Source organism: Mustelus asterias, chromosome 18, assembly GCF_964213995.1.
Source record: "Mustelus asterias chromosome 18, sMusAst1.hap1.1, whole genome shotgun sequence".
NCBI classification, from domain to species: Eukaryota; Metazoa; Chordata; class Chondrichthyes; order Carcharhiniformes; family Triakidae; genus Mustelus; species Mustelus asterias.
Window position 1 is genome coordinate 28,931,584 of NC_135818.1, and position 13,063 is coordinate 28,944,646.

At 42.6% G+C, this 13,063-nt stretch overlaps 1 protein-coding gene across 16 annotated transcripts in view; it reads right to left on the reverse strand.

The window, feature by feature from the left end:
- The window catches only part of numb (NUMB endocytic adaptor protein), a 250,389-nt gene that overhangs the window by 7,432 nt on the left and 229,894 nt on the right, over positions 1-13,063 (reverse strand). For 5 of the 16 annotated variants that reach the window (XM_078233644.1, XM_078233647.1, XM_078233645.1 and 2 more), the window contains 3 exons: positions 8,940-9,239; positions 4,683-4,844; positions 4,442-4,582 (listed from right to left, as the gene is read on the reverse strand). In XM_078233644.1, the coding sequence (XP_078089770.1) occupies positions 4,442-4,582; positions 4,683-4,844; positions 8,940-9,239 (603 nt within the window). The remainder of the gene's footprint in view (positions 1-4,441; positions 4,583-4,682; positions 4,845-8,939; positions 9,240-13,063) is intronic. The other 11 variants (XM_078233648.1, XM_078233646.1, XM_078233643.1 and 8 more) reach the window with 3 other exon arrangements.

A 13,063-nucleotide genomic window follows, 5' to 3' on the forward strand; every position in this document is an offset into this window, starting at 1 on the left:
AGTGTGAGAATTAAATGCTACTTACAGGAGTTTTAATCCATTAAACTTTAAATGTTAGTAAAATATTCAAAACTAATAATTATTACAACAGATAAATCAAACAAATCTTAAACAATTTCAAATTGATAGTGATTTAAATATCTTCAATATTGACTTTTAACCTACTTCAAAGGACTTACTGCAAAGAATTTAATTATGTTATCAGGAATTTGAACATGAAAGCTCATATTTCAGTACATATGGAATACGCAAGTTGAAAATAGCAACTCATATTTATATAACACCTTCAACAGAAAAAAGTTCCAAGATGCTTCAAAGGAATGTAATTAGGAATGCAAAAATCTACACTGAGACAAAGACGATATTAGCAAGGTGATGAATAGCTCAAGTCAAAAAGGTAGCTTTTAAGGAGAGACAAAATAGGAGAGCGGAGTGGAGAGATTTAGGGAGGAAATTCCAGAGATTAGGGCCATGATGGCTGAAGGTACCTGTCTATGGTGGTGCAAAGAAATGCACAAAAGGCCACAGAAGAATGTAGAGATCTGAAGGCTGTTGGGCAGGACGTGGTTAGAGATAGGCTTGGCCAGGGTGAGAGGAAGATACTATTAATGACTTTACATTTACATAGCACCTTTAAAATGGATTTGATTTGATTTATTGTCACATGTATTAGTATACAGTAAAAAGTACTGTTTCTTGTGCGCTATACAGACAAAGCATACCGTTCATACAGAATGAAACAAGGGTGTGCAGAATGTAGTGTTACAGTCATAGTTAAGGTGTAGAGAAAAATCAACTTAATGCAAGGTAAGTCCATTCAAAAGTCTGATAGCAGCAGGGAAGAAGCTGTTCTTGAGTCGGTTAGTACGTGACCTCAGACTTTTGTATCTTTTTTCCCGATGGAAGAAGGTGGAAGAGAGAATGTCAGGGGTGAGTGGGGTCCTTAATTATGCTGGCTGCTTTTCCAAGGCAGCAGGAAGTGTAGATAAAGTCAATGGATGGGAGGCTGGTTTGCGTGATGGATTGGGCTATATTCACAACCTTTTGAAGTTTCTTGCAGTCTTGGGCACAGCAGGAGCCATACCAACTTGTGATACAACCAGAAAGAATGCTTTCTATGGTGCATCTGTAAAGGTTGGTGAGAGTCGTAGCTGACATGCCAAATTTCCTTAGTCTTCTGAGAAAGGAGAGGCGTTGGTCGGCTTTCTTAACTATAGTGTCGGCATGGGGGGACCAGGACAGGTTGTTGGTGATCTGGACACCTAAAAACTTGAAGCTTTCGACCATTTCTACTTCATCCCCATTGATGTAGACAGGGGCACGTTCTCCACTTCACTTCCTGAAGTCGATGACAATCTTCTTCGTTTTGTTGACACTGAGGAAGAGATTTCCCTCATTCCTGTACTCTGTCTCATCATTGTTTGAGATCCAACACACTATGGTGGTGTTATCAGCAAACTTGAAAATCAAGTTGGAGGGGAATTTGGCTGCACAGTCATAGGTGTATAAGGAGTATAGTAGGGGGCTGAGAACACAACCTGTGGGGCACCGGTGTTGAGGATGATCGTGGAGGTGTTGTTGTTTCCTATCATTACTGAATGTGGTCTGTGGGTTAGGAAGTTCAGGATCCAGTCACAGAGGGAGGAACCGAGGCCTTGGCCACGGAGTTTGGAAATGAGTTTCGTAGGAATGACGGTGTTGAAGGCTGAGCTGTAGTCAATAAATGGGAGTCTGACATAGGTGTTCTAGCAAACCATCCCAAAGCATTTAACAAGAACATTGGAGATAGGTAGTCAATGGTAGGGTTTTTAAATAGAAGGGTGAATAGCAGAATTAAAGGAAGGAGTAACTGAAGGGATGGAACTGTTGACACCAACTAACCTGCAGGATAGAAAGGAAATTTTGGAGGGAACAGGGTTGAAGGAGGAGTCATAGAGGTTTACAGCATGGAAACAGGCCCTTCGGCCCAACTTGTCCATGCTGCCTTTTTGTTTTCAAACGACTAAGTTAGTCCCAATTGCCCGCACTTGGCCCATATCCCTCGATAGCCATCTTACTCATGTAATTGTCTAAATGCTTTTTAAAAGACAAAATTGTACCTGCTTCTACTAGTATTTCTGGCAATTGTTCCAGACACTCACGACCCTTTGAAAAAAATGCCCCTCTGGACCATTTTGTATCTCTCCCCTCTCACCATAAACCTATGCCCTCCAATTTTAGACTCCCTTACCTTGGGGAAAAGATATTGACTATCTAGCTGATCTCTGCCCCTCATTATTTTACAGACCTCGATAAGATCACCCCGAAGTCTTCTACGCTCCAGAGAAAAATGTTCCAGTCTATCCAACCTCTCCTTATAACTCAAACCATCAAGTCCTGGTAGCATCCTAGTAAATCTTTTTTGCACTCAATCTAGTTTAATCATATCTTTTCTATAATAGGGTGACCAGAACTGTACACAGTATTCCAAGTGTGGCCTTACCAATGTCTTGTACAACTTCAGCAAGACGTCCCAACTCCTGTGTTCAATGTTCTGACCAATGAAACCAAACATGCCGAATGCCTTCTTCACCACTCTGTCCACCTGTGACTCCACTTTCAATGAGCTATGAACACGTACCCTCAGATCTCTTTGTTCTATAACTTTCCCCAACACCCTACCATTAACTGAGTAAGTCCTGCCCTGGTTCGACCAACCAAAACGTATCACCTCACATTTATCTAAACTAAACTCCATCTGCCGTTCGTCAGCCCACTTGCTCAATTGATCAAGATCCCATTGCAATCCGAGATAACCTTCTTCACTGTCCACTATGCCACCAATCTTGGTGTCATCTGCAAACTTACTAACCACGCCTACTAAATTTTCATCCAATTCATTAATATAACTGGCAAATAACAGTGGACTCAATACCGATCCCTGAGGCACACCGCTGGTCACAGGCTTCCAGTTTGAAAAACAACCCTCTACAACCACCTCTGTCATCAAGCCAATTTTGTATCCATTTGGTTACCTCACCCTGGATCCCATGAAATTTAATCTTATGCAACAACCTGCCATGCAATACCTTTTCAAAGGCCTTGCTAAAGTCCATGTAGACAATATCAACTGCACTACCCTCATCTACTTTCTTGGTTGCCCCTTCAAAAAACTCAATCAAATTTGAGAGACATGATTTTCCACTCACAAAGCCATGCTGACTGTCCCTAATCAGCCCTTGCCTCTCTAAATCCTTGTAGATCCTCTCTCTCAGAATACCTTCTGAGGAGGAGGTGGATCTCACGAATACAATGAGCTTAAAGAGTGAGCAAGGCAAGAAATAAGGTAGAATTTAGAGAAAGATGCAAGTTCAGCGCTAGCGGGGGGCGGGAATCAGTTGAACAGATGATCTTCATTTTTGTGAGAAGTCCACAAGTTCCTTACAATTGAGAGTGGAGGAGTCATGGGAATATGCTTTAAGTTGATGCTTCATGGTGAAGAGAAGGCATTATCTTTGTATACTGCGATGATGTTTGCACAATGAGTAAGACCTGACTGTTCCATATGGTCCAACGAGATCTGGCAATGGATGGTTAAACCTAAGTATAGGGTAGATAAGGAAGTATTGTCGGTCAGCAAGTACAGGAATGACAGGTGGAAGGAATTTGATGTAGATTAAGATATGGACAGTGGGTTTTGAATCAACCTACGTTTATGGAGAATGAAGGATGCTTGGCTGTTTAGAGTTTAAAATAATCACATCTGGAAATAGCAAACATTAGCGAAAAACATGCAGCAGAGAAGCGGTAAAGACAAGCAATGCTAACCAGGCTGTGTTAGTGATGGAGTAAGAAGTTTAACAACACCAGGTTAAAGTCCAACAGGTTTATTCGGTAGCAAAAGCCACACAAGCTTTCGTGTGGCTTGTGTGGCTTTTGCTACCGAATAAACCTGTTGGACTTTAACCTGGTGTTGTTAAACTTCTTACTGTGTTTACCCCAGTCCAACGCCGGCATCTCCACATTAGTGATGGAGACATGACTGGTTTAGAAGTTCAACTCAAGGTTAAAAAGAATGTAAATATGAGACAGGTGCTGAGGGGAAAGAGGAAATTGGAGTAGAGTTCATTGAAAGGGATAATGGATGACAATTAAAGCTTAGGTATTCTCAATATTTAACCCAAGTCACATGAAATAAAAATGGAGATATCTCTATAGTAATAGTAGTAGACATATCTGTTTAAACACAGCATACTGAATTTGAAATAAGCAACTTCAATTATTTTTTAGGCTTAGCATTAATATGTATCACCATAGAAAATCGGTGATTTAACAGAAAGTGGAATTTCTGTATTTTTGGTGCTGAGCAAATATTTTGGGGCTTTGCAACAAATACTTAATTATAAATATGCCGCTTGCTTCCATTTCCAGTTATATCCTTAAACTGTATGTATCGCCTTACTTGCAGCAATTGTAGTTCCTGCACTAGTTGTGGGGACCTGGGCCCAAGGGTTTGTGTCACGTACTGGTATTACTGTGGGAGACATGGTAGGTGCTGCTGGTGCTGGAACAGGCAGTGGAAAGGTTGAAGCTGCTCCATTGACTACAATAAGAGCACATATCAAACGGTCAAATCGGCAATACTGCAACCTAAACATTCTTTGTCAAAGTTCAGTCATTTTCCAAAATGCCATCAAACCCACCTTGGGAAGCAGTTACTTGAGGAGCTGTACCCATAGTAGGTTTCGTCATTGGTGCAGAAGAAAATGGATCCTCGACTTGACCACTGAATGCATGTGTTATTTGAGAGCACAGAGAGCTTATACTGTCCACTTCAGCTGTGCTCTCACCTTCCATTTCAGGCACTAAATAAAGGTAGAAAAGAACAATCACAATAATATTTACACTGGAATATGTACGTGTTCTTTGAAATATTCTCTTTCATTTCAGTGCAGTTCAAAATAGGAAAGCTAGGCTACTGCCACTCAGAGTAAATATACAATCAAGTCCATAGCTGGCACAAAAGGCGATAACATTTGCTGTATTCCAGCATAGCCTTTTCACTTCTGAACCTCAAATACAAAGGGAAACTATTAGAGAAACTTCTGAAGGAGAACATCTATCTCCATTTGGAGAGGCAAAGCTTGATCAGGGATAGTCAGCATGGCTTCGACAGAGGGAGGTCATGCCTAACAAATTTGATTGAATTTTTTGAGGTGGTGACCAGGGGTGTAGACGAGGGTAGTGCAGTCGATGTAGTTTATATGGATTTCAGCAAAGTCTTTGACCAGGTCCCACATGAGAGACTTGTAAAGAAGATAAATTCACATGGGATACAGGATAATTTGATAAAGTGGATTCAAAATTGTCTCAGTTGTAGGAGACAGAGGGTGATGACAGAAGGCTGCTTTAGTGACTGGAAGCCAGTGTCCAGTGGCATACCACAGAGATCTGTGCTGGACCCCCCATTATTAATCATTTATATAAATGACATTGATGACTATGTGGGGCATCATTTGCGGATGACACAAAGATTGGACGGGTAGCTAACAGTAAGGCTACAAGAAGAAATAGTCTTGGGCTCCAAGAAGATATAGATGGAATGGTCAAATGGGCGAATAAGTGGCAGATGGAATTTAACCCTGAAAAGTGTGAGGTGATACACTTTGGAAGGAATAATTTGACAAGAAAGTACTCAATGAATAAGAACATAAGAACTAGGAGCAGGAGCAGGCCATCTGGCCCCTCGAGCCTGCTCTGCCATTCAATAAGATCATGGCTGATCTTTTTGTGGACTCAGCTCCACTTACCCGCCTGCTCACCATAACCCTTAATTCCTTTACTGTTCAAAAATTTATCTATCCTTGCCTTAAAAAATGGTAGGACATTAGAAGTTCTGTGGAACAAAGGGACCTTGGCATGTTTGTCCACAGATCTCTGAAGGCAGGCGGGCATGTTAGTAGGGTGGTGATAAAGGCACATGGGACACTTGCCTTTATCAATCGGTGCTGTGGAGATGCTGGCATTGGACTGGGATTAGCACAGTAAGAAGTCTCATGACACCATGTTAAAGTCCAACAGGTTTATTTGGTAGCACAAGCTTTGGGAGTGTCACTCCTTCTTCAGGTGAGTCTGAGTGTCTTACCAATGTCACCTGATGAAGGAGTGACACTCTGAAAGCTTGTGCTACCATATAAACCTGTCGGACTTGAACCTGGTGTTGTGAGACTTCTTACTTTAGAATCATAGAAATCATCATAAAAACCCTACAGCACAGAAAGAGGCCATTCGGCCCATCGAGTCTGCACCGACCACAATCCCACCCAGGCCCTACCCCCATATCCCTATATATTTACCCACTAGTCCCTCTAACCTATGCATCTCAGGACACTAAGGGGCAATTTTAGCATAGCCAATCAACCTAACCCACACATCTTTGGACTGTGGGAGGAAACCGGAGCACCCGGAGGAAACCCACGCAGACACTAGGAGAATGTGCAAACTCCACACAGACAGTGACCCAGGCCGGGAGTGCCGCTCGATTTATCAATCAAGGCATGGCTTACAAAAGCAGGGAAGTCATGTTGGAGTTGTATAGAACTCCAGGGGGTGGCATGGTGACACAGTGGTTAGCACTGCTGCCTCTCAGCGCCAGGAACCCAGGTTCGACTCCCTGCTGAGGTCACTGCCTGTGTGGAGTTTGCACATTCTCCCCGTGTCTGCGTGGGTTTCCTCTGGGTGCTCTGATTTCCTCCCACACTCCAAAGATGTGCAGGTTAGGTTGATTGGCCATGCTAAATTGCCCCTTAGTGTCAGTGGGATTAGCGGGGTAAATACATGAGGTTACAGGGATAGGGCCTGGGTGGGATTGTTATCGGTGCAGGCTTGATGGGCTGAATGGCCTCCTTCTGCACTTTAGTGATTCTACTGTGCGCAGTTCTGGTCGCCACATTATCGGAAGGATGTGATTGCACTGGAGGGGGTGCACAGGAGATTTACCAGGATGCTGCCTGGGATGGAAAAATTAAGTTATGAAGAGGAGTTGCATAAGCTTGGGTTGTTTTCATTGCAGCAGAGAAGACTGAGGGGCGATCTGATTGAGATGTACAAGATTATGAGAGACATGGCAGCTGTTCCCCTTAGTTGAAGGGTCAGTCACAAGGGGACATGGGTTCAAAGTGAGGAGCAGGAGCTTTAGGGGGATGTGAGGAAAAACCTTTTTACCCAGATGGCAGTGACGGTCTGAAATGAGCTGCCTGGGAGGGTGGTAGAGGCGGGTTGCTTCACATCCTTTAGAAAGTAGCTGGATGAACACTTGGCACATCATAACATTCAGGGCTATGGTCCAAGTGCTGGCAGACGGGACTGGGTGGGAGTTCAGGTGTTTCCAATGTGTTGGTGTGACGCAATGGGCCGAAGAGTGTCTTGTGTGCTGTATGATTCTATAATTCTATGAAATCCAGTCCAAGCAGCTATCTGTTTTGCAACAATGTTAAAGATCTCAAGTCAGTTTGTCTGAACACATTAAATCTAGGTGCGAGTGGAAAAAGGTCACAACATTAAAACTGTCTTCAAAATAGAACCAATACCAAAATTTACAGTTTGATAGTAAGTTAGAGCAGAGAGATATATTCTTTGGTATATGGATGGAACTTGATTAAGGAATACCAACTGATGATGAAGTTAATAAAACTGCTTTCTCAGCTGCTGCCTAAAGTAATGGGCATAAACATACTTCCACACTATTCCTATATCATTGATTTGCACAGTGATGTACAGGCAGTCCCCGGGTTACGAACGAGTTCCATTTTTAAGTCTGTAAGTCGAATTTGTATGCAAGTCGGAACAGTTACGTACGGTTCACATCTAGCGTCAATTAGTCAAATGTTTGTCTTAGTATATAGTATATATTTTACCTAAAACATCTTACATATAATAATACAGTAATAATAATAATAATAAATGGAAATGACAAAACTTGGAAAACGTGGTGTTTTGAGCGACGTGCAATGTAGTCCGCCCGGTCGGTAGTACAAACCATTGCATGTAACTCGATTTTTTAAAATAAGAAGCTTTACGGAAGTCGGTAGGTAAGTACGGGTGTTCGTAAGTCGGGCGTTCATAACCCGGGGACTGCCTGTATCAAGATAACAGTTCTGCACATGACCATGTGGTTAGAGGTGAAGGATGCAGACGTAGTCTTCCCTGATATGTGCAGCGTTTGATGGTCTCAACCAGTGCAGCAGCTTAGGCGCTATGACAAGTCTCAACACCCTGGGCCATGAAAGAGAACAATTACTTACCCAAGCTTTCCCCAGCTAAAAAATGACCCATATTTTCCTGGAATCTGGCCACAGATAAAGAACAACAAATTGAGTGTGATATTGAAAAGCTACATGGCAGCATACTCCAGAAGGAAGCAGCACCCAGCTGTCATGGAGACCAAATATAAAAGCAAAGATATACATGGTGTAACATTCCAATAAATAGTTTAACCCAAGAAAAGATCACACAATTTCCTTTTTCCTAGACATTGACTTCTAAGTAAAGAAAATGAAAATTTGGTATCAAATGAGAAACAAAAAAAAGAGGAACAGTTGGTTCCTCCTCTTTTTTTTGTTTCTCATTTGTATCCAAATTCTCATTTTCTGGGAACCCGAGATTGGTTTGGGACTTAATTCCAAAACCTGAAAAGGCATCCAAGCCTAACTGCATTTTGAGAATATAAGAGGTGTAGAAGGGACAAGTTTTTCCTGTGGCCTTAAATGCCTTGCTCAGGCATAAACATTTGCTACAAATCAGGAGAATTATTAGCATTTGCCAGCAAACATGAGTGTGCATGTTTAGAAAATGCAAGTTTTCACAACTTTTTATAATACTGCTCAAATCTTTGACTGAAAAAGCATTTAATGGATAATTGTTCTCTCCAATATCAATTAATACCCAAAATAGAAACTCACAGGGTCTCATACCAGTGTTTTTAATTTGGAAATCTGTCTTCCGTTGCATGGTTGAAGGCAATTCATTTATTCGAAGTGACATTTGCCTTTTGAATGGAGATGTCGTCTGGCTCAGTACTGGGAATCCTCGGAAAGATCCTTGCCTGGCAAGTTGTTCCACAGGTGCATGCCTTCTCGGTATGGCATGTATATTGCTAGATTCCTTGTTTTCTGTAATGGTTGATGTGGCAGATGGCGAAGCTGATGGAGCTGCAGGTAATGCAGCAGGCGTGGTTACGACAACAGTTCTCTCTACCTCAGCTGCAAGTAGAATATCATACTCTTAAACTCTCATCAAAGTTTGGACTTAAAAACTTTAACAGGTTTCCAAACTCCTGACTAATTTCTTCACAAAGGTGTGCCATTTAAAAGAAAAACACACTATTGGCTTCAGTTTCTGAGGACTTTTGACAAAAAACGTTTGTCAACACTCTGTTAAACAAAACCATTCAGCACATTTACAGTTAATACCTCCAAGAAAGCTTTCTGCATTATTGTTGTTACTCCACCTACTTGATGAAACAAACGTACAGGTCAGTCTATCAATTGCAAAATGAGTCCACCTTGGCCTAAATACACTGAGCACTTGTGTCCGAAAATGGTTTAAATTTTTCAGCTTTGATTTTTGCATTGATGTGCTGGGCTCCCCCATCATAGTGGATGAGGATATTTGTGGAGCCTCCTCCTACAGTTGGTTGTTTAATTGTCCATCACTATTTGCAACAGGATGCGCCAGGACTGCAGAACTAGGATCTGATCTATTGGTTGTGGGATCACTCAACTCTGTCCATCACAGATGCCAGTCTTCAGTCAATTCGGTTGACTCCAGATGATATCAAGAAATGGCTAAAGGCACTGGATACTGCAAAAGCTATGGGATCCGATAATATTCCAGCAATAGTTCTGAACTCGTACTCTAGAACTAGCCACACCTCTAGCCAAACTGTTCCAGTGCAGCTACAACACTGACATCCACCCAACAATGTGAAAAATTGCCCAGGTATGTCGATCCATAAAAAGTGACAAACCCAGCCAATTACCGCTCCATCAATCTATTCTTGATCAGAGGGGAGGCCGAGGGGTATTATTGCTAAACTATTAATCCAAAACTGGGGATCTGGGTTTAAATCCTACCATGGCAGAAAGTGGAATTTGAATGCAATAAAAAGTATCTGGAATTAGGAATCTACTAATGACCATGAAACCATTGTAGATTGTCGGAAAAACCCATCTGGCACACTAATGTCCTTTAGGGAAGAAAGTTTGCTGCCCTTACCCAGTCTGGCCTACATGTGACTCCAGAGCCATAGCAATGTGGTTGACTCACAACTGCCCCCAAAATGGCCTAGCAAGCCACTCAGTTCAAGTGTGACTAAGGATGGGCAATAACTGCTGGCCAGCTAGCAACTCCTATGTCCCACGAATGAATAAAAAAGTGATAAAAGGGGTTGTTAACAGTCATAAAGGGGTCAAGCAACACTTACTCAGCAATAACCTGCTTACTGATGCTCAATTCAGGTTCCATTAGGGTCACAACTTTTGATCTAGCCTTGGTCCAAACACCGACAAAAGAACTGAACTCCAGTGGTGAGGTCAGAGTGACTGGCCTTTACATCAAGGCAACATTTGATCAAGTGTGGAATCCAGTTGGCAAAGCTGGAATCAAGGAGAAAACTTCCCACTGGCAGGAGTCAGACCTAGCACAAAGTTTTGGTTGTTGGATGTCAATATAATACTAAAGATTCGCATTCTAATCAGTATTCTGTAACTTGATTTTGTGTCTCTGTGCCCTGTTTGAGAGCAGATTTCCACTCCATCTGACGAAGGAGCAGCACTCCGAAAGCTAATGGCATTTGCTATCAAATAAACCTGTTGGACTTTAACCTGGTGTTGTTAAAACTCTTACTGTGTTTACCCCAGTCCAACGCTGGCATCTCCACATCATGAATATAATACTAAGTCAGTTAGGATTATATTCACTGGAGTTTAAAAAAGTGAGAGGGGATCTCATAGAAACTTATAAAATTCTGACAGGGTTAGACAGGGTAGATTCAGAAAGAATGTTCCCAATGGTGAGGGAGTCCAGAACTAGTTTGAGGATAAGGAGTAAACCTTTTAGAACTGAGGGGAGGAGAAATTTCTTCACCCAGAGGGTGGTGAACATGTGGAATTCACTACGACAGAATGTAGTTGAGGCCAAAATGTTGTCTGATTTAAAGAAGAAATTGGATATAGCTCTTGGGGGCGAAAGGGATCAAGGGATATGGGAAGAAGGGGGATCAGGGTACTGAATTCGTTGATCAGCCATGATCAAGATGAATGGCGGCAGAGCAGGTTCGAGGAGCTGAATGGCTTACTCCTGCTTCTAGTTTCTATGTTTCTACGTTAATCTTCTCAGTCCCAGGACATCACTGCTGGAGTTCCTCAGGGTACTGTCCTAGGCTGAATCATCTTCAACTGCTTCATCAATGACATTCCCTTCAACATGAGGTCAAAAGTGGGGTTGTTCATTGGTGATTGCACAATGTTCAGCACCATTTGAGATTGTTTAGATACTGAAGCAGTCCATGTCCATATACACTAGACAACATTCAGGCATGGGCTGATAAGAGGCAAGTACCACTCCTCTCTCACAAGTGCCACATTATTATGACCATCTCCAACTAGAGAGAATCTATTCATCTCCTCTTGATATTCAATGACATTACCATTGCTGAAACCTAACTATCAACTCCTGGGGTATATCATTGACCAGAAGCTGAACTGGACTAGTCATAAATACAGTGGTTAAAAGAGCAGCTCAGAGGCTGGGAAGTCTGCAGCAAGTAACTCACCTCCTGACTTCCCAAAGACTGTCCACCATCTACAAAGCACAAGTCAGAAGTATGTTGGAATACTCTCCACTTGCCTGGATGCTCTCAGTTCCAACAACACTCAAGAAGCTTGACATCATCAAGGGCAAAGCAAACTGCTTGACTAGTTTCCCCTCTACAAACATTCACCCCCTCCACCACCAATGCACAGTGGCAGCAGTATTTATCAGCTGCAAGATGCACTGTGGGAACTCACCAAAACCCCTTAGACAGCACCTTCCAAACCCTTGACCTCTATCAGGATGATGTGCTGCCTCCCTGGTGTTAGGGTCAAGGATGTCACTCAATGGTTGCAGAACATTCTGAAAGGGGGCGGGTGAACAGTCAGAGGTCATGGTTCACACTGGTAACAATGACATAGGTAGAAAGAGGGACGAAGTTCTGCAGCAAGAATTTAGGGAGCTAAGTAGCAGATTGAAAAGGACGACCTCAAAGGTTGCAATCTCTGGATTATTCCTGATGCCACATGCCAGGGAGTATTGGAATAGAAGGATAGAGCAGGTGAATTTGTGGTTGAAGAGATGATGCATGAGGGAGGGCTTTGGTTTCCAGGATCACTAAGATCTTGTAGGTGGGACCTGTACAAGTCAGATGGGTTGCACCTGAACCAGAACGGGACGAACATTCTTGAGGGGGAGGTGGCTAGTGCTGTATGGGGGGGATGGGCAGACACGATGGGTTGAAGGGTCTCTTTTTGTGCTGTAAAACTCTACGACACCTAGAAGGACATCACCACCTGCAAGTTTCCCTCTAAGCAACACACAATCCAGACTTGGAAATCTATCACCATTCCTTCACTCTCGCTGTATCAAAATCCTGGAATTCTTCCCTAAGAGCGCTGGGTTGCAGCGGTTCAAGAAGACAGCTCAGCGCCACCTTCTCAGGAGCAATTAGGATTGAGCTATAAACGCTGACCTCGCCAGAGGCCAACATCTCACAAAAGCATACATTTATTTTAGAAGAAATCAGATTGGATAAATGTCAGATGTAATGCACTAATGAGAAAACAGAGACGATGTTGCTCACTCAGTCACTTCTCATCCCAATAATTTTAAACATGATCTTTCTCTTTGGGGCTCACTACTCTGCTGTTCACCTCTGCCTCCCCCACCACCCAAATCTGAGATAATCCCTCTATTTAAAACAATTCAATCAGGTATAAAGCCTTCAGATCATTTCCTTGCATCCCTCATACTCGTTCACATCCCTCTT